Source organism: Neoarius graeffei, chromosome 24 (genome assembly GCF_027579695.1).
Source record: "Neoarius graeffei isolate fNeoGra1 chromosome 24, fNeoGra1.pri, whole genome shotgun sequence".
In the NCBI taxonomy this organism is placed as follows: Eukaryota; Metazoa; Chordata; class Actinopteri; order Siluriformes; family Ariidae; genus Neoarius; species Neoarius graeffei.
In genome coordinates, this window is record NC_083592.1 from 49683348 (window position 1) to 49704709 (window position 21362).

At 41.6% G+C, this 21362-nt stretch overlaps 1 protein-coding gene across 1 annotated transcript in view; it reads right to left on the reverse strand.

Moving 5' to 3' along the window:
• The window catches only part of pes (pescadillo), an 83270-nt gene that overhangs the window by 35330 nt on the left and 26578 nt on the right, over positions 1-21362 (reverse strand). Inside the window, exons 6-7 of the mRNA XM_060907427.1 lie at positions 12111-12200; positions 7011-7127 (exon numbers count right to left, since the gene is read on the reverse strand). Coding sequence (XP_060763410.1) covers positions 7011-7127; positions 12111-12200 — 207 coding nt within the window. The remainder of the gene's footprint in view (positions 1-7010; positions 7128-12110; positions 12201-21362) is intronic.

Sequence of the window (21362 nt, forward strand, 5' to 3'; positions counted from 1 at the left end):
TAAATAAAACAGACAGAAGAATAGTTGTTTCGTTGTTTTTAAAAACAATTCGAAACAATAAAAGCAAACCATAAAACACTAAAACAAGAGCAGAGTCTCAAGCGGAGTTAAAGGCCAAGGAGTAAAAATGGGTTTTAAGACTGGTTTTAAAAATGGACAGTGAGGAGGCTTGCCTAATGTGCAATGGTAGCTCGTTCCATAATTTTGGAGCAGCAGTGGAGGAAGCTCTGTCCCCTCTGAGCTTCCGTTTGGACCTCGGCACCTCCAGGAGCAGCAGATCAGCTGACCTGAGGCACTGAGCAGGAGCGTAGGGTTGAAGGAGCTCAGAGAAGTAAGGAGGGGGGCGAGACCATTTAAAGACTTAAAAACAAATAAAAGAATCTTAAAATGGACTCTAAAAGTGCACAGGCAGCCAGTGGAGGGAGGCCACGATGGGAGTTATGTGCTCCCTCTTACGCGCTCCAGTTAGGCGGCGAGCGGCTGCATTTTGCACCAGCTGGAGACGTGCGACGGAGGACTGGCTGACTCCAAAATAAAGTGCATTACAGTAATCCAGCGCTGTCGGCTCACAGCAAGAAGGTCCTGGGTTCGAGCCCCGTAGCCGGCGAGGGCCTTTCTGTGTGGAGTTTGCATGTTCTCCCCGTGTCCGCGTGGGTTTCCTCCGGGTGCTCCGGTTTCCCCCACAGTCCAAAGACATGCAGGTTAGGTTAACTGGTGACTCTAAATTGACCGTAGGTGTGAATGTGAGTGTGAATGGTTGTCTGTGTCTATGTGTCAGCCCTGTGATGACCTGGCGACTTGTCCAGGGTGTACCCCGCCTTTCGCCCGTAGTCAGCTGGGATAGGCTCCAGCTTGCCTGCGACCCTGTAGAACAGGATAAAGCGGCTACAGATAATGAGATGAGATGAGACAGTAATCCAGCCGAGATGTTATGAAGGCACGGATTACTGTCTCAAAGTGCGTTTGTGCAAGAAAAGGCTTCACCTTTGCCAGCTGCCTAATTTGAAAGAAGCTGGACTTCACTACGGAACTAATTTGCCGATCCAATTTAAAATCACTGTCCATCTTCAAACCCAAGTTTGTGACTGTTGGCTTTACATAGTCTGCCAAAGGGCCCAAATCAACAGGCGAGGGTTCACAAGAGCCGCTGGGGCCAAACACCATCACTTCTGTTTTATTTTCATTAAAATTTAAAAAGTTCAAGGCCATCCAGGCCTTGATGTCTTCGAGACGTGACAGAAGTGGTGTGAGGGAGAAAGCATTTTTTTTTCTTCAGTGGCACATATATCTGACTATCGTCTGCGTAACAATGAAAGGAGATGCCATGCTTTCTCAGGATGGAGCCCAGGGGCAATAAATACAAAGAAAAAAGCAGCGGCCCTAAAACGGACCCCTGTGGAACCCCATACAACAGTGGAGCAGAGCTGGACTCCAAATTTCCAAGGCTTACACTCATGCTTCCGTCAGCCAGATATGATTTTAACCATTCCAGAGCAGTACCATGAATACTCACTAGGCGATGTAACCGAGCAACTAAGGTGTTGTGGTCCACAGTGTCAAAGGCCGCAGTTAGGTCCAACAGAACAAGAATTACATGGTCACCAGAGTCATTAGCCGTGAGGATGTCATTAAAAACCCTTAATAGAGCTGACTCTGTGCTATGCAGAGTTTTAAAACCGGACTGAAAGACCTCCAGGACACCATGCTCGTCTAAAAATGACTTCAACTGAGCATGAACAACATATAGTGCAAAATAAAAAACAAAAAACAGTATAGTACAAAATAAAGGTAAATGTAGGGCAAAATTACGGAAGCAGCGAGAGGCCCTTCATATAATCTTTTTTTATTCACCTTGTTATCCCGAGATAACGACATAATTAATTCAGGATCTCGAGAAAACAACACAAATAATTCGAGATCTCGAGAAAACAAAAACGTTATTTCGAGATCTCGAGAAAACAAAACAATTATTTCATGATCTCAGCTGGATCACTGTATCTCCGTCGGTAGAGACGAAGCCGGGCCAGTCTTCTGCGGAGGTGCCGCGGACTAATTTTGAAATTATCCCTTATTAAAAGACTTAATGCAATCTCTCCCTGTGTCGACCCCTGATCAAAATATTGCCTTATTAGGTGATCGATTATTCCAGACATTCTAATGACCAAAGTTGCGTCTATACAGAATGAGAAATAGCCCCAAAGTCAGCATATCACAAGTCTCTTGGCGCACCTGAATGAACCGTTTCTCAGCAGTTTACTCGAGATCATGAAATAATTGTTTTGTTTTCTTGAGATCTCGAAATAACGGTTTTGTTTTCTCGAGATCTCGAAATAATGGATTTGTTTTCTCGAGATCTCGAAATAACGGTTGTTTTCTCGAGATCTCAAATTAGTTGTGTTGTTTTCTTGAGATCCTGAATTAATTATGTCGTTATCTCGGAATAACGGTTTTGTTTTCCCGAGATCTCAAATTAGTTGTGTTGTTTTCTCGAGATCCTGAATTAATTATGTCGTTATCTCGGAATAACGGTTTTGTTTTCTCGAGATCTCGAAATAATGGTTTTGTTTTCTCGAGATCTCAAAATAACGGTTTTGTTTTCTCGAGATCTCAAATTAGTTGTGTTGTTTTCTCAAGATCCTGAATTAATTATGTCGTTATCTCGGAATAACGGTTTTGTTTTCTCGAGATCTCGAAATAACGGTTTTGTTTTCTCGAGATCTCGAAATAACGGTTTTGTTTTCTCGAGATCTCGAATTAGTTGTGTCGTTTTCTCGAGATCCTGAATTAATTATGTCGTTATCTCGGAATAACGGTTTTGTTTTCTCGAGATCTCGAAATAACGGTTTTGTTTTCTCGAGATCTCGAAATAACGGTTTTGTTTTCTCGAGATCTCGAAATAACGGTTTTGTTTTCTCGAGATCTCGAAATAACGGTTTTGTTTTCTCGAGATCTCGAAATAACGGTTTTGTTTTCTCGAGATCTCGAAATAACGGTTTTGTTTTCTCGAGATCTCGAATTAGTTGTGTTGTTTTCTCGAGATCCTGAATTAATTATGTCGTTATCTCGGAATAACGGTTTTGTTTTCTCGAGATCTCGAATTAGTTGTGTTGTTTTCTCGAGATCCTGAATTAATTATGTCGTTATCTCGGAATAACAGTTTTGTTTTCTCGAGATCTCGAATTAGTTGTGTTGTTTTCTCGAGATCCTGAATTAATTATGTCGTTATCTCGGAATAACGGTTTTGTTTTCTCGAGATCTCGAAATAACGGTTTTGTTTTCTCGAGATCTCGAAATAACGGTTTTGTTTTCTCGAGATCTCGAAATAACGGTTTTGTTTTCTCGAGATCTCGAAATAACGGTTTTGTTTTCTCGAGATCTCGAAATAACGGTTTTGTTTTCTCGAGATCTCGAATTAGTTGTGTTGTTTTCTCGAGATCCTGAATTAATTATGTCGTTATCTCGGAATAACGGTTTTGTTTTCTCGAGATCTCGAATTAGTTGTGTTGTTTTCTCGAGATCCTGAATTAATTATGTCGTTATCTCGGAATAACGGTTTTGTTTTCTCGAGATCTCGAATTAGTTGTGTTGTTTTCTCGAGATCCTGAATTAATTATGTCGTTATCTCGGAATAACGGTTTTGTTTTCTCGAGATCTCGAAATAACGGTTTTGTTTTCTCGAGATCTCGAAATAACGGTTTTGTTTTCTCGAGATCTCGAATTAGTTGTGTTGTTTTCTCGAGATCCTGAATTAATTATGTCGTTATCTCGGAATAACAGTTTTGTTTTCTCGAGATCTCGAATTAGTTGCGTTGTTTTCTCGAGATCCTGAATTAATTATGTCGTTATCTCGGAATAACGGTTTTGTTTTCTCGAGATCTCGAATTAGTTGTGTTGTTTTCTCGAGATCCTGAATTAATTATGTCGTTATCTCGGAATAACGGTTTTGTTTTCTCGAGATCTCGAATTAGTTGTGTTGTTTTCTTGAGATCCTGAATTAATTATGTCGTTATCTCGGAATAACGGTTTTGTTTTCTCGAGATCTCGAATTAGTTGTGTTGTTTTCTCAAGATCCTGAATTAATTATGTCGTTATCTCGGAATAACGGTTTTGTTTTCTCGAGATCTCGAAATAACGGTTTTGTTTTCTCGAGATCTCGAATTAGTTGTGTTGTTTTCTCGAGATCCTGAATTAATTATGTCGTTATCTCGGAATAACAGTTTTGTTTTCTCGAGATCTCGAATTAGTTGTGTTGTTTTCTCGAGATCCTGAATTAATTATGTCGTTATCTCGGAATAACGGTTTTGTTTTCTCGAGATCTCGAATTAGTTGTGTTGTTTTCTCGAGATCCTGAATTAATTATGTCGTTATCTCGGAATAACGGTTTTGTTTTCTCGAGATCTCGAATTAGTTGTGTTGTTTTCTCGAGATCCTGAATTAATTATGTCGTTATCTCGGAATAACGGTTTTGTTTTCTTGAGATCTCGAAATAATGGATTTGTTTTCTCGAGATCTCGAAATAACAGTTTTGTTTTCTCGAGATCTCAAATTAGTTGTGTTGTTTTCTTGAGATCCTGAATTAATTATGTCGTTATCTCGGAATAACGGTTTTGTTTTCCCGAGATCTCAAATTAGTTGTGTTGTTTTCTCGAGATCCTGAATTAATTATGTCGTTATCTCGGAATAACGGTTTTGTTTTCTCGAGATCTCAAAATAATGGTTTTGTTTTCTCGAGATCTCGAAATAACGGTTTTGTTTTCTCGAGATCTCAAATTAGTTGTGTTGTTTTCTCAAGATCCTGAATTAATTATGTCGTTATCTCGGAATAACGGTTTTGTTTTCTCGAGATCTCGAAATAACGGTTTTGTTTTCTCGAGATCTCGAAATAACGGTTTTGTTTTCTCAAGATCTCAAATTAGTTGTGTTGTTTTCTCGAGATCCTGAATTAATTATGTCGTTATCTCGGAATAACGGTTTTGTTTTCTCGAGATCTCGAAATAACGGTTTTGTTTTCTCGAGATCTCGAAATAACGGTTTTGTTTTCTCGAGATCTCGAATTAGTTGTGTTGTTTTCTCGAGATCCTGAATTAATTATGTCGTTATCTCGGAATAACAGTTTTGTTTTCTCGAGATCTCGAATTAGTTGTGTTGTTTTCTCGAGATCCTGAATTAATTATGTCGTTATCTCGGAATAACGGTTTTGTTTTCTCGAGATCTCGAATTAGTTGTGTTGTTTTCTCGAGATCCTGAATTAATTATGTCGTTATCTCGGAATAACGGTTTTGTTTTCTCGAGATCTCGAAATAACGGTTTTGTTTTCTCGAGATCTCGAAATAACGGTTTTGTTTTCTCGAGATCTCGAAATAACGGTTTTGTTTTCTCAAGATCTCAAATTAGTTGTGTTGTTTTCTCGAGATCCTGAATTAATTATGTCGTTATCTCGGAATAACGGTTTTGTTTTCTCGAGATCTCGAAATAACGGTTTTGTTTTCTCGAGATCTCGAAATAACGGTTTTGTTTTCTCGAGATCTCGAATTAGTTGTGTTGTTTTCTCGAGATCCTGAATTAATTATGTCGTTATCTCCGAATAACGGTTTTGTTTTCTCGAGATCTCGAATTAGTTGTGTTGTTTTCTCGAGATCCTGAATTAATTATGTCGTTATCTCGGAATAACGGTTTTGTTTTCTCGAGATCTCGAATTAGTTGTGTTGTTTTCTCGAGATCCTGAATTAATTATGTCGTTATCTCGGAATAACGGTTTTGTTTTCTCGAGATCTCGAATTAGTTGTGTTGTTTTCTCGAGATCCTGAATTAATTATGTCGTTATCTCGGAATAACGGTTTTGTTTTCTCGAGATCCTGAATTAATTATGTCGTTATCTCGGAATAACGGTTTTGTTTTCTCGAGATCTCGAAATAACGGTTTTGTTTTCTCGAGATCTCGAATTAGTTGTGTTGTTTTCTCGAGATCCTGAATTAATTATGTCATTATCTCGGAATAACGGTTTTGTTTTCTCGAGATCTCGAATTAGTTGTGTTGTTTTCTCGAGATCCTGAATTAATTATGTCGTTATCTCGGGATAACAAGGTAAATTAAAAAAAAAAAGGATTATATGAAGGGCCTCTCTCGGCTTCCGTACACAATACTGTAGGTAGTGTAATACAAAAATAAGGCAATGGTCGGACGTAGCAGCAAAGTACTTCAAGTACTAACAAGTATTTCATACTTCCCCCTTATATAATCCCTTCAATCATATAAATCCCTAATAAGTACAGAAGAGTGATAAATTAAAGGAAAGCCAACAAAGTGTCTTAGTAAGGTTACCACAAACCACCAAAACAGAACATTTTAACACTCCTTGGCGCTCTCTGGAATGGACCCGAGAGACAATCTGACAGATTTTTCCCACCGTTATGGTTTCCACGGTGTTGAAGAGCTCGAACACGTCAATCCTAAATCTCATAAAATCTTCAATTATGCTGAGTTCTGGTGAGTGAAGGTCATAGCATACGCTCCACATCATTTTCATCCTCATCAAACCATTCAGTGCGCCCTGGTGTCCTGTGGATGTGGGCGGAGTCATTATGGAATAGACCACACCCACCAGGATAGAAATGCTGCATCTCAGAATAAAGGTGATCGAGGAGGCTGAAGAAATTGACTGGATTGCAATGACCTCTCTAAGGGTACAAATGGAGTCAAACCAGGACAGCAAAATAAATAAATGCCCCCCACAGCGGAAGAGACACGCCGAACCCGTTTACTGTCGGAGTCAAGCATTCAGACTCGTACCATTGTCTTGATGTACATCACATGAGCACAATGGCACAATGTTAACGGCTTAACTGTGCATTCAGTACACCAGTCTGGAAGGGTTATATTCGTTTCCTTTAATTAGTCATTCATCTGTATAACTATGAATGAAAAATGCAAAAAATGTGCATCTGTAGGAAGTGTGTGTGTGTGTGTGTGTGTGTGTGTACACGTGTATCTACTGTACTGTGTGTGTCTACCTTAGGCGGATAAACGAGGTTGAGGGTTTGGTAGAGACGGAAGTTGACGAAGCCAAGCAGTGTGGTGTAGAACTCTGTGAAAGTGGCCATGACTCTGTAATCCACATCTGTAGGGTGCTAAATACAAAACAAACACACACACACACACACGTTCAATTACAAATAACATGCCTGCACCAATTCAAAACCATAAGACTGGAGGCAAAAACAACTGTTAGTGCTAGTAGAGGAGGCGGAGCCTCTGCACTCATTAGCTCCTGAGAGGAAGAAGGCGTGGCCTATGAGCAGGTAAGTCCTAAGTATGGAGACGTAGCCTGTATCTATCAGCACCAGTGAAAGGAGGCGTGGCCTCTGTGCATGCCAGTCCCAAATGGCATAATCACAGGTCAATCGCAGTAAAGGAGGCGTGGCCTCAGCACACATCAAATGTAATAACGGAGGCGCAGCCTCTGTGAACATCAGTCCTGAGTGGCATAATCACAAGTCAAATGTATTAAAGGAGGCGTGGCCTCAGTGCATGTCAAACGTAGTAAAGGAGGTGTGGCCTCTGTGAACGTCAGTCCCAAGTGACGATCACAGGTCAAATGTAATCAATAAAGGAGGCGTGGCCTCAGTGCATGTCAAATGTAGTAAAAGTGGCGTGGCCTCTGTGAACGTCAGTTCCGAGTGGCACAGTCACAGGTCAAATGTAATAAAGGAGACGTGGCCTCAGTGCATGTCAAACGTACTAAAGGAGGCGTGGCGCCTGTGAACGTCAGTCCCGAGTGGCACAGTCACAGGTCCAATGTAATAAAGGAGGCGTGGCCTCTGTGAACGTCAGTCCCGAGTGGCATAATCACAGGTCAATTGCAGTAAAAGAGGCGTGGCTTCAGCGCATGCCAAACGTAGTAAAGGAGGTGTGGTTTCTGTGAACTTCAATCCTGAGTGGCACAACCACTGGTCATTTGCAGTAAAGGAGGCGTGGCCTCTGTGAACGTCAGTCCCAAGGGATGATCACAGGTCAAATGTAATCAATAAAGGAGGCGTAGCCTCGGCATATGTCAAATAGTAAAGGAGGCGTGGCCTCTGTGAATGTCAGTCCTGAGTGGCATAATCACAGGTCAATTGCAGTAAAGGAGGCGTGGCCTCTGTGAACGTCAGTCCCAAGTGACGATCACAGGTCAAATGTAATCAATAAAGGAGGCGTAGCCTCGGCGTATGTCAAATGTAGTAAAAGTGGCGTGGCCTCTGTGAACGTCAGTTCCGAGTGGCATAATCACAGGTCAAATGTAATAAAGGAGGCGTGGCCTCAGTGCATGTCAAACGTACTAAAGGAGGAGTGGCCTCTGTGAACGTCAGTCCCAAGTGGCATAATCACAGGTCAATTGCAGTAAAAGAGGCGTGACTTCAGCGCATGTCAAACGTAGTAAAGGAGGCATGGCCTTTGTGAACATCAGTCCTAAGTGGCATAATCACTGGTCATTTGCAGTAAAGGAGGCGTGGCCTCTGTGAACATCAGTCCCAAGGGACGATCACAGGTCAAATGTAATCAGTAAAGGAGGCGTAGCCTCGGCGCATGTCAAATGTAGTAAAGGAGGCGTGGCCTCTGTGAACGTCAGTCCTGAGTGGCATAATCACAGGTCAATTGCAGTAAAGGAGGTGTGGCCTCAGTGCATGTCAAACGTACTAAAGGAGGCGTGGCCTCTGTGAACTTCAGTTCCGAGTGGCATAGTTACAGGTCAAATGTAATAAAAGAGGCGTGGCCTCTGTGAACGTCAGTCCTGAGTGACAATCACAAGTCAAACGTAATAAATAAAGGAGGCGTGGCCTCAGCGTATGTCAAACGTAGTAAAGAAGGCGTGGCCTCTGAACGTCACTCCTGAGTGGCATAATCACAGGTCAAATGTTTTAAAGAAGGCGTGGCGTCTGTGCACAGCAGTCCCAGTAAAAGACGTGTAACCTCCACACACACACACCAGTCCTATGGAGCACTTGCATGTGACGTCACAGCCGATCCAGATTGTGACAGACGCCATCTTGTCGGTCAAACGCCATATTCCACCTTCTACTTCTGGTTCTACTTCTGCTTTTACTTCTACCTTTTCTTCTGGAAAACCCTACTATATACAATTCTACTACAACGGCTGCGGCTACAAGCTCTCCCTACCTGTGCACGTTTATGTTTTTTGTGTGTATTTTTGCGTGTTGTTCGTCTGTACCGGACTTCAATATCCACTACAACCGTATGGAGTTACTGGACATTGGTTTCCAGCAGAAAATGACGGTTTGTAGCGATTTCCATCGCATGCACAACATTCCGGACGAGAGAGAGAGAAAAAAAAAAAAAAACATTCTGGACGAGATAGCGAGACCAGCGGGGTCTCCGTGGATTGTTATCGGAAGCAAAGCGAAGGAGGCGGCGCCAGGAGCAAAAGCGAGGCTACAGAGCCGGCCTGTTGACTAAGCTCAGAAAACAGCCACTCAAATCTCCACTGCCAAGCCTCTACCTCTCCAACGCCAGATCCATGTAAACAAGACGGACGATTTGGAATTACCTTATTCTATTCTATAATCGGCTGGTCAGTGCTATACTCAATACTTAAGTGACTTACCCATCCAATGAGGATTCTTGTTTACAAGATGCCACATCGGAGTCGCTGACAAATCCTGAATTTCTGTAAAGATAACTGTCCAGAGATTTATAGGCACGCAGTGCTTCACCACTGAACAGCGAGGGAAAGTTAATGAGGTAATTATACACGTCCGGGTATTCCACTGGCAGTTCAAAATCCGGTCGTGAAAACTCCGTCCGGTAAGCCATAAGGGTCACAAATCTGTAGATCGTTTATTTTAGACATGTATCTAGTTCAGGGCTTTGAACCGGTTCAAGGAACGAAAACGAAAACCGGGAACTTTTTCTATTTCACATGGAACAGAAACGAAACCAGAAACTTTATTATTTTTTATGTTCCGGAACAGAAACGCTTATTAAAAATAATGGTAACCGGTTAATACCGGTTTTTATTTCGTTCCTCAAAGTTTCTGTAGCCTACAAATAGCCATTCTTCTCCTGCGCAAGTTTCTATGACCCGCTGGGGTTCACTTCCTGTGTGACGTTCGCTGATTGAATGGAGAGAGCAGGGAGGTGGACTGCTATCACGTCTCCATTACTGAGTGTCTGAGCAAAGAAGAGCCTGAACGATGCAACCTCCCTATTGGCTGTTTGTAAAAATGTATCAGTTGTTGCCCTTCCCACGGGAATCATCGCGCGCTCGAGAGACGAGACCTGACGAGTTAGTTCGTTGGTAGCAGAACAAAATGTCTGGACACAAATCGGGTTTTCAGAAAAGGAAAGAAAATAAACGGAGGGTCGAAAATACAAAACGAGTTTTAAGGTAGGACAAATGGTTAGTTTTCTGAGGCAGCCCGCCGTGGCTGCAGGCTTTCAGTTGCGTCATTGAATGGTTACTTTTCTGAGGCAGCCCGATTTATTATAGCCCATTTAGTTAAAATAGTTGATATAAAATGTTTATAGTTATAGTTATGTGATGGTTGTCCTGATTTAGACTGGTTTTGGGGGGGGGGGTTGCGCGATGTTGCACCCGGGTCCAGATTAGGGCAGAACCGGCCCTGGCTACATTTCAGCTGTAGTTTATGTATGTATGTACTTGCATAGATGTGTACTTCCAATATGGCGCCTAACAAAATCTCGCGGCGCGGTGACGTCATGCGGTAGCCCTCTATAGGGCCTGACTAGCCTTTGGTAACACACTAAACGAATTATCTTTCATTTTTGGCACTTTTTCTGTTTGTGTAGATGGGAAGACATGCTGAGAATCCAAATCGCCAACATTTGAAATAATAATTGTTTTGAATTATTTCTTGTCTTATTTAATGAAGGTTGTAATAGAATTAGCCTACATTTGGCTTAAGCTGGATGAGACAGAGACATAATTTTATAGCCATTTGTTAAACAGCTGACAGGGAACGTAATTAACCGTTCCGGGAACGAAATTTTTTTGTTCTAACCGGTTCGGGAACGTCTATTTAACGGTGGAACCCAAAACCGGAAACGTTAAAATTCCGTTTCTGTTCGGAACGAACCACTAGGAAAAAAATTCCGGTTCAAAGCCCTGATCTAGTTATCTGTTCATTAGAAAAATGAGCCGTGTAGTCCGTCGGTTGAAATTGATCCATTCTGTACACGAGTGCAGCAATATTCAGCGGTGTTTTTGACCGACAAGATGGCGGTTGTGTACTTTCCGGTCACGTGACTGCAAGATCTCTATTAAAGAAGGCGTCGCTTACGCATGTCAGTCCTGGTGAATGAGGCGTGGCCTACTGGCCTCAGTGAAGCAGGTTAACTATCGAACACATTACACACACAAATTACTTATTTGTGTTGTGAATATGAGTCGTGCCATTACGTGATCACTGTTCCTTAGTAAACATGACGTGTGTTTCCTCACGTCAACTACAGAGAACAGACAATCCAGGCACACGCAAGATCAACAAAGTTATTCATTAACGTTAACATCGCTCATGTTTGTCAGGTCAGAAAGAGGAAGTTTCAACAGCAGCTCCATCATCCAACAGCAATAAACTCCCTAACCCGAAGCCACAGGGCGTGAGGAGGAGGAGGAGGAGACCTGCAGGTATTTACCGCTCCAATGGCAGCGATCTCTTCCATCTACCCTAAACACACGGACATCACTGCTCACTGACACAAATTACACTTTCCATTACTGGTTTACAACTTGAGGCAGTGTGCCAGATGTCCCTCATCGTCCTCTCGCTCTCTCTCTCTCCACCTCTGGTCTCTCTCTCATGTTGACTTAGCCGAGTTTACATCAACGACCGAAACTATTGGATTCAAAGGTTGAGGACAGATGGACATAATGTCAACATCTGATAAAGATGCACGGTTTTTGAACCAAGCCACATGTTACACCTAAATACAGCAAGTTATATAAATAAATCGAAGCGTACGGTACAGTTTCCTGTTCTAATACAACAAACAGCGTAACCAGACCGTAAGACGCTAAATGCTGTATATAGTAAGAACAAGAAAAGTACACAACTCGTTGCCACACTTGGCCGGTTACTCGTTAAACAACTTACATCATGAGCAAACTGATATGGTACGAGCCAGGTGATGGTCTGTCCCAGCACTTCTGCCTGGTAATAGATGCCTTTGATGGACAGAAACACCTGCAAAAGTACAAATAGAAGGACATTAGTGATGGAATAGCAGTTTTTAACAGCAGGCCATAATAGGAGGAGTTCACGTCCTCTGATGAAGAAATACAGAGGCAGGAAAATGGGTGGCGTAAAAGGGACAAAGGGTAAAGGGGCAAGTTAAAAGGTACGGGTTAAAGAGTTCAGAGGCAGTGTCAAGGCAAAAAAAAAAAAAAAAAAAAATGGACAGAAGCAATGCCAAGTGAACATAAGTAAGGTGAAGAGGACAGTGGTGGTGTAGAGAATACAGAGGAGTAAACTATTTATTTTAAAAGACTATCGAGGCAGTGGCGATTGCATAACTCAGACAAACAAAACTCTGCTGTTTAACGAGCTAATGGTAGAGATTTAGAAAACTGATACCATATTTCATCCAGAAAACATTTATTTATTTATTTATTTATTTCTCTCTCACCAGTCACTTCAATAGCGGAGCTTTCGCAGCAGAGCTCCATACTTAAGAAAATATGGTAACCCATCGAGTTGATTTTTCACGGACACACAGGGATCCCAGGCACGTCCGTCCGTCCCCCTCGCGATTCTGATCGGCTGTTTGATTTTGGCAGGAACTAGAAGCGCGAGCGTGCCTATATAAAGCCTAGGTCACAACCGGACGCACGATTTTTTGGCCATGCGATTTTTGGCGTTTCCCCAAATCGCTGCGTTTTTTTTGTTCGTGGAGAGAAAGACGCACGTTGGCCGCAAGTTTGTCTTGCAACCTGAAAAAAACGCAAGCGCCCGTAGAATTTGTTTGACATGACAAAGAACCTCTGCGGCCGGTCTACGGCTCGAAAATCAGCACGTCACACGCGCGCCCTTTTTTGCACGCAGACCGGCCATAGGAGCACGTACGGCCGGTTGTGACCGAGGCATAACTTATTTTTGTTGACAGATAATTTCATATTTATCGGGTTTTTCCACCGAGAACAACTCAAACTGCGCAACAAAATAATAAGTACAAGTAATCGTATGGGGCCGAGTAAAATTAAGGATTAATTTCACTCGTGTTTTCCAAGTTTTGTAATTTTCAAAACTTCGAAATCACGAGTGAAATTGATCCTTAATTTTACGAGGAACTATACGATTACTTGTTTATAATATATTGGGCCAAATTCATACTTCAGAAGCCATTCAAGTTCACAACATCTGTCAGTCATTCACGTTTTTTGAACCAATCAGGGCGCGAGACGATCTTGCACGTTTCTAAAGCGTCTTTTATCATGACACGACATGAGGATTTTGAAAGTGGTTTACAAAATTTTATTGGAACTTCTTTACAAAAGCCATTTTGCTGACAAAATTTGCTAATTTTTGGAACTGTAACCAAGCAACGAACTAGCCAATAACATGTCGGTCCTGGGATCGAGATGCTGACCTCTTCTGCTCCTCGGACCTGCCTGATCCATCCTGGTGCCCTGTGTCTGGTTGGAGTCTCATCGGATCGCTCCTGTGAAGGACGGCCCCATGTGGACAGTTGGGGGTCGCGCCTGGAGGACGCTCTGGACTTTTGCAGTGGTGCTTTTGTGGCTGGGGACTGCAGTTGACTTGCTGACTTTGGGACTGCGGATGTCGTGAACGGTTTTGCGCTCGGGTTTCCGTCGGTGGGGGGTTTATAGCATCAACGAAACTGACTTCATGTTAAAACTGTTAATGTTATAGTCAGGCTGTCTGTTGTTGCCCAAATGAGGATGGGCTCCCTTTTGAGTCTGGTTCCTCTCGAGGTTTCTTCCTCATGTCGTCTGAGGGAGTTTTTCCTTGGCACCGTTGCGCTCATTGGGGATAGATTAGGGATAAAATCAGCCCATGTTTTAAGTCATTCAAATTCTGTAAAGCTGCTTTGCGACAATGTTTATTGTTAAAAGCACGAGACAAATAAACTTGACTTGACATTTCAGAAATACGGCCCCGTGTTAAGGAAAAAAGCCCTCCTTGATTGACCAATCAGAATTGAGTAATTTGGCCCTATGTATTATAATCATTTTTACAAACTTTAAAAAGATGTCAGAACAAGTTCACCAAGGAGAGAAAGATGAAGTCGAAACCGGGAAGAGAGAGAGAGTTTTGACAGAGGAAGAAAAGGAAAGAAGACGTGAAAGGCAAGGCAAGTTTATTTGTATAGCGCATTTCATACCCACAGGCAATTCAATGTCCTTCACAAAAAATCAAAGCATAAGAACAGTAACAAAGAATTAAAGTAAAAATCCATTAAAATCATTAAAATCCAAGATTAAAAAGAAATTAAAATAAAGAAAGTAAAATCATTAAAATCAAAATTAAAAGAAATTATATTAAAGGAAATTAATTACACTTTAGGGAAAAATTAATCAAGTGAAAGCATCTGAAAACAGCTTTGTCTTGAGCCTGGATTTAAAACTAACAACAGCAGGAGCATTTTTGATCTCATCTGGAAGTCGGTTCCAAAGCTTAGCAGCATAGCAACTAAAGGCTGCTTCACCACACTTCGTTTTGAGAGCTGGTATTACTCGCAAGTTTTTCTCTTGTGATCTTACAGACCTAGTTGGTGCATATAATTGAAACATATCCAGTAGGTAGCTGGGTCCCATCCCATTTAATGTTTTAAACAGAAGAAGTAATGCTTTAAAGTCAATTCTATAGCTCACTGGGAGCCAGTGCAGAGACCTTAGGATTGGAGTGATATGGACGACCCTTTTTGTTCTTGTAAGAACCCTTGCTGCTGCATTTTGGATTAGTTGAAGCTCTTTGATGGTCTTTTTTGGAAGACCTGTGAAAAGGCTGTTGCAGTAATCAACCCTACTGGAGATGAAAGCATGAATAAGTTTTTCTAGATCATGTTTTGACATGAGACCCCTGAGTTTAGAAATGTTTTTTAGGTGATAGAATGCAGACTTTTTTACCACTTTCATATGACTGTTGAAGTTAAGTTCGCTGTCAATAAGGACACCAAGGTTTTTGACAGTATCCTTTGCTTTAAGCCCTTTAGTTTCAAGAACAGTGGCAATCCTAAGCCTTTCCTCCTTTTTGCCAAATATAATTGCTTCAGTTTTATCTGCGTTCAGCTGAAGAAAACTGTGAGACATCTCATCTCATCTCATCTCATTATCTGTAGCCGCTTTATCCTGTTCTACAGGGTCGCAGGCGAGCTGGAGCCTATCCCAGCTGACTACGGGCGAAAGGCGGGGTACACCCTGGACAAGTCGCCAGGTCATCACAGGGCTGACACATAGACACAGACAACCATTCACACTCACATTCACAGCTACGGTCAATTTAGAGTCGCCAGTTAACCTAACCTGCATGTCTTTGGACTGTGGGGGAAACCGGAGCACCCGGAGGAAACCCACGCGGACACGGGGAGAACATGCAAACTCCACACAGAAAGGCCCTCGCCGGCCCCGGGGCTCGAACCCAGGACCTTCTTGCTGTGAGGCGACAGCGCTAACCACTACACCACCGTGCCGCCCAATTGTGAGACATCCATTTGTTAATTTGGTCAATGCATCTATGAAGAGACCCAAGAGGGGCATAGTCATTAGGTGACATAGCTAAGTAAAGCTGAGTGTCATCTGCATAGCTATGGAAGTTTGAGTTATTCTTAATAATTTGTCCAAGTGGGAGCATATAAAAGGTTGAATAGTAATGGTCCCAGGATTGAGCCCTGAGGAACCCCACAGTTCAAGGACACGGGTGATGAACTGTGGCCTCCAATGGCCACATAAAAAAATCTTTGTTGTACGTAAGATTTTAACCAGTTGATTACTATACCAGTAAATCCAACCCAATGCTCCAGTCGATGTAACAGTATGGAATGATCTACCGTGTCAAATGTATCCAAATTTTGATACCTTTAAACTGTCTCTGTGTTTTCCCGGGGTATACGGTATTACCGAGAAAAAAATAATATTTTGTTTCGGCCTACTGTGTAACGTGCGCCTATGCCTCAAATGTACTATTTAAAAGCAGCATAGCGAATTGTGTGCATTGTGGTATGGATTAAGCAGCAAAGCGAATTTTGTGCATTGATGAATGGATTGAGAGATATTTCAAAGCATCACGCAACTCTTCCTTCATCTTGAAAATAGCATTCAACTGTCGTTTACACATGTCTGCGTTGAAACGCCATTTGCAGCACTATTTCACCTACTCCATCAAAAAAAAAGTACACGATGAGCAGGATCATACCCTTTCAAGCATGGAAAATAAAAAAAAGAAAAAGAATCAACCAACACCCAAGTCCGTTTAGACTGCGCAATAAACCATATTCTTCAGCGCAAATGAGGCGAACCTAATTCAAATGCGTGATAGCTGCACAAGGCAAAATCATATGGGCCCACGTCATGCCATGGCGGGGAAATTAATAATCAAATGGCCTTACCTTGCTTAAAACGTTGTCTTGATCACATAACTCCTTACAATTATTCCACTTAAATCCATACGGTTTAACACACCCAACAAAGATAGCAAGCGCATTGCTAATTCCCACCAGAAACCGAACAGTTTACGCTACGATGTTTTCTTCCGTTTCTTCAGTAGATGACATTTCAAACGTTTATTACCCACATCCCAAATGTCATACGTTATATTATTTTACCTTGTTGTTACTCATGTAACCTACTCAAAACACAACTCATTGGAGAGATCTCGTGGAGGTGGAGTACCCCAGGCTATGGTGTGCCTTAGGGGACATATTAGATTTTTCGTTTGGTTTGAAACCAAAATACTGCCACACTGCCGATGTTGTATTTTTTTTTGGCCACTAACTCGTTATCTTGACTTGCCATCTTTCAACCGCGGTCTCAGTCTCTTTTTTTTTTTTTTTTTAGATAGGACAGTATAGAGAGACAGGAAATGAGCGGGGGAGAGAGAGAGACGGGATCGGGAAATAACCTCGGGTCGGAATCGAACCCGGGTCCCCGGATTTATGGTACGGTGCCTTAGCCATCTGAGCCATGACACCCCCGGTCTCAGTCTCTTGCGAAGCTTTCTGTCAGACTCCACATGTCACGCAGGGTTGCCATGGTAACGACATAAACAACCCTGCACGCGATGAGAACTTCTTTAGGAAATTGATAGAATTAGTGAAAATACGATCACACAGTTATTCGGGATGATCTTCAATTTATTATTTTATATTATGACCTCATGTACTCCATATTTATTTAGACATTATATATTTTTTTAAAATGACGGTAATGAGACCGATACCGTTGGTACTTTTGGATACCTCGGGATACCTTCTTACCGTAATACCGCCCAACCCTAGTCAAATGCAGCACTTAAGTCTAAAAGCACCAAGACTGATGTTTTACCAGCATCGGAATTAAGACGTAGGTCATTCATGACTTTAGTAAGAGCCGTTTCAGTGCTATGATTGGCACGAAAACCTGACTGAAACTTATCAAAACATCCGTTTAATGTCAGGAAGGCAGTTAATCGATTAAAAACAATTTTTTCAATTATTCTACCAACAAATGGCAAATTGGATATGGGCCTGTAGTTGTTGAGTACTGAGACATCTAGGTTATTCTTTTTCAGTAGGGGTTTTACAACCGCTTTTTTCAGAGATGAGGGAAACATGCCAGTTCCAGGGATGTGAGTGACAAATTAAAAAAAAAGAGGAAAATTTTTAGGCTCAACAGACGACCCCAAAGGGGTCGTCACGACAACGAAGTTGTCGTGGGGAGGGTATGGGAGGGTGCGCCCTCCCATTGGTGGGGGTCTGGGGGGTCTCCCCCACGAAAATTTTTGTAAAAAGGACTTAAAATGATGACATTTTAAGCACATAAAATGTAAAATTTCTAAATTAGCACATTTCAGTTTAAAAAATGTTTTGGTCAAATTTCATGGTGCTTTAGTGATACATGTTTCAGAACTTTACAAAAAAATTTTGAAAATGAGAAAAAAGTGTCATGTTTCAGGTTTGGGGTGCCGTGTCTGGCCTTAAGTCTGAAAAATGTTACCATTGATACCAAACTACCACCACTACAAATGTCATGTTAGGCCATATGAAAATAATTTCTTGTTTCTCATCACTATTTTTCCTCAAAATGGGTAGGACGGGCTTATTTTATTTTTATTTTATTTTATTTTTCTGCTATGTGGGGGATAAAACACGAAAAATTGGAATGGTTGGAGCAGACTCTGGTTTCAGAGGCATGACGCTAAATTACCAGTGTAAAAAAAAAATGTTTATGGTGGGTCAATTTTTTTTGGTTCGGGCTGTAATGATTATGAGGAACAAGAATATAATTTTATGTGGCCTTACATAACTAGCAATAAAATTTAAACCCTGCCACCAGTTCATAGTACATGTACTTACTCTCTTCAATCAGACCTAACACCTGAAAAATTAATGGCTAAATAAAATTCCACACTTTCTGTGAAGTTTATACTTGCAATATAATTTCAGATTAAACCTAATCATTGTTCAAATGTATCTGTAAATATTAAATGTGCTAGTGATAAATTAGATTGGAATTATCACATTATTTTCAGAGAACTAAAAATTTCATTCAAAAAGTAACAGTGAAGGTAATGTTTTTAATACGTAGGATAAAACATTATTATTATTATTATTATTATTGATGCCTACCTGGCAATGCATAGTTAGTCTTCTGAATCTCAACTCGACTCCTGTGTTTTTCGCTTTTCACGTGTCCACTGAGAGTCACAAATCCACGCCGTCCGTAGTTCAGTTCACAGCAACACAATTTGCAACGTGCGATTCCTTTCTTGTTGAGTTTTTCAAAAACCAAACTAAAAACACTTCCATCGGGAGCTTTGCGCTCTAACCAGTCCCAACGCCACTTATTTTCAATGCCAGAATCTATTTTCGTGACATCGGACTTCACAGACAACGCCGCCATTTTCATTCATACTCGTAGCAGTGCATGTACAATAGCGACTCCTCTCCACACAGCGATAATGATCAGATCGCTGTAAGGAGCTTTCGTCACTTCCGCTTAGTAAAATCCGGAAAAGTTTCGCGCCAGACTTTACCGAATATTTTTTTTTTTTTAAATTTTAGAAAACGCGGAAAACGATTTTTTACGCGGAAAGGCAATTTGAAAAACGCGGATTTCCGCGGAAACGCGGAGATTTCACATCCGTGCAGTTCGTAAGGAGGTGTTGATAATCTGAAGTACCTCGTCTGATATGAGGTGAAGAACAGATTTGAAAAAGACTGTAGGTAAAATGTCCAGTTCAGATGTGGAGGAGCTGAGACTTTGTACTGTTTTTCTCAGAGTCTCAACATCAATTAAACTAAATGCTGACATTGTATTACGACCCCCTCTCTCGTTATCCAATGGTTCCAGATTTTGAAGTGTTTGCACCTGTGTGGCTATATTCATACGTATTTTATCAATCTTTCCTTTGAAAAAAGATGCAAAGTCGTTGCATGTATTAACTGAGAGAAATTCAGAAGGCATTTGTCTTGATGGGTTTGTTAGCTTTTCAACTGCAGAAAATAGCACACGGGCATTGTTGATATTCCTATTAATAACGTCAGCAAAAAAAAGACTGTCTTGCTTTAGAAATTTCTAAGTTGTATTTACATAACATCCCTTTGTAGAGTTGATAATGAATCTGGAGTTTAGATTTACGCCATTTTCTTTCAGACTTTCTACATTCCCTCTAACATTTTAACTGTTGGATTTAGTTTCCAGGGTGCTTTTCCTTTGTCTATGACTCTTTTGGTTTTTAAAGGAGCAATAGCATCCATAATATGAGAGCGAGAGAAAGGCGACGAAATCTTTCACAAGAAAAGCGACAAGCTGAAAGAGAAAGAAAACGTGTAAAAAAAAATGAATTAATAGAAATGATGAGTTGTAGGAATTTCATTCTAAATAGTGACGCTGATTTTGAAATCACTGCGAAATCCTTCGGGATCTGACAAGTTGACCTGAGTCCACTCAGTGTTTTCACGAATCGTCTATCTTTTGTTTTCAAAACATTTTGCTATAAATCCCTAAAGCACACTGCAGTTTATAGTTAATATGCATGCGAGTTTGGAGAAATTTATATCTTCTCGTGATAAAATTGAAACTAAGGTGGGGTTTACATTAGATCGTATCAGCGGATCATCAGATTAACGTTTTTAAAACGATTAGCGTGCACACAGCAACGCCAATACACGGATACGCTCGGCTCCGCAGGCATCCTGCGCTCCAAATCACTCCGCCCTGAACAGCGAGTGCCCTCTGGAGGGTGCGCACTCCGGCCCTGCGCAGCTCACAGAGCGCGCGACTGAAGTGCACGAGCAGTGATTTGGGACTGAGCCGCTGCGTGTGTGATCCCAGCGCATATCGGGCATGCGCGTCACTTACCACTTGCAAGTGGAAGGATGGCAAGCCTAAAGACAATCATAACTACACAATGGGCAGTATTTGCATCAGTATTTGCAGTATTTTCATACTTTTATACTCTTTAATGAAAGGTGATACAAGGCGGAAGTCCGCGCCATTTTTCAGCAGTCGCGTCACATGACCAACGCCAGCGAATCAGGAAGGTGGATGTCACAGTGACGTTGTCCAATGACGACGCCAGCTAGAGCTCAGCACAGCGTATCCTCAATGTTTACACAGCACCGGACCAGACACGATCTGGATTGAATACGTGGACCCTGGCGGATTCCCGTTTCCCGGCGTTTCCATGTAAACGGACAGTGCATCCGCGAAGAAAACGAGACAGATACGGTCTAATGTAAACTTGGCCTAAAACACATCAAAGTGCATCATCTGCTGCATGTTTGTTTTCATTTGAATGGAAACTCCGCTATTACGTAGCACCTCATTTAATATTAGGAACTTGTTCTTTATTCTAACCCTGTGTCCGAAATCACTCCCTACTCACTACATAGGGCACTATACAGTGAGGATGCCATTTTGTAGTGCTGTCCAAAACCTTAGTGAGGATTATTTACACCCTATATAGTATAGTGCACTCAAAGTATCCCACAATGCACCATGAAAAGTAGTGTACAACCGATGGTCACTAACCAAAGCATTATATCCCATCATGCATTGCAAAGCATTAGTATAGTAAGTGCAGGTACTATTTACTATACTAATGCTTTTAATAATGCTTTTGACATTAATGCTTTTAATACCCGGAAATCCATTTGCCTGAAGTGCTGCTCTTCCCTCCCGAAATAGC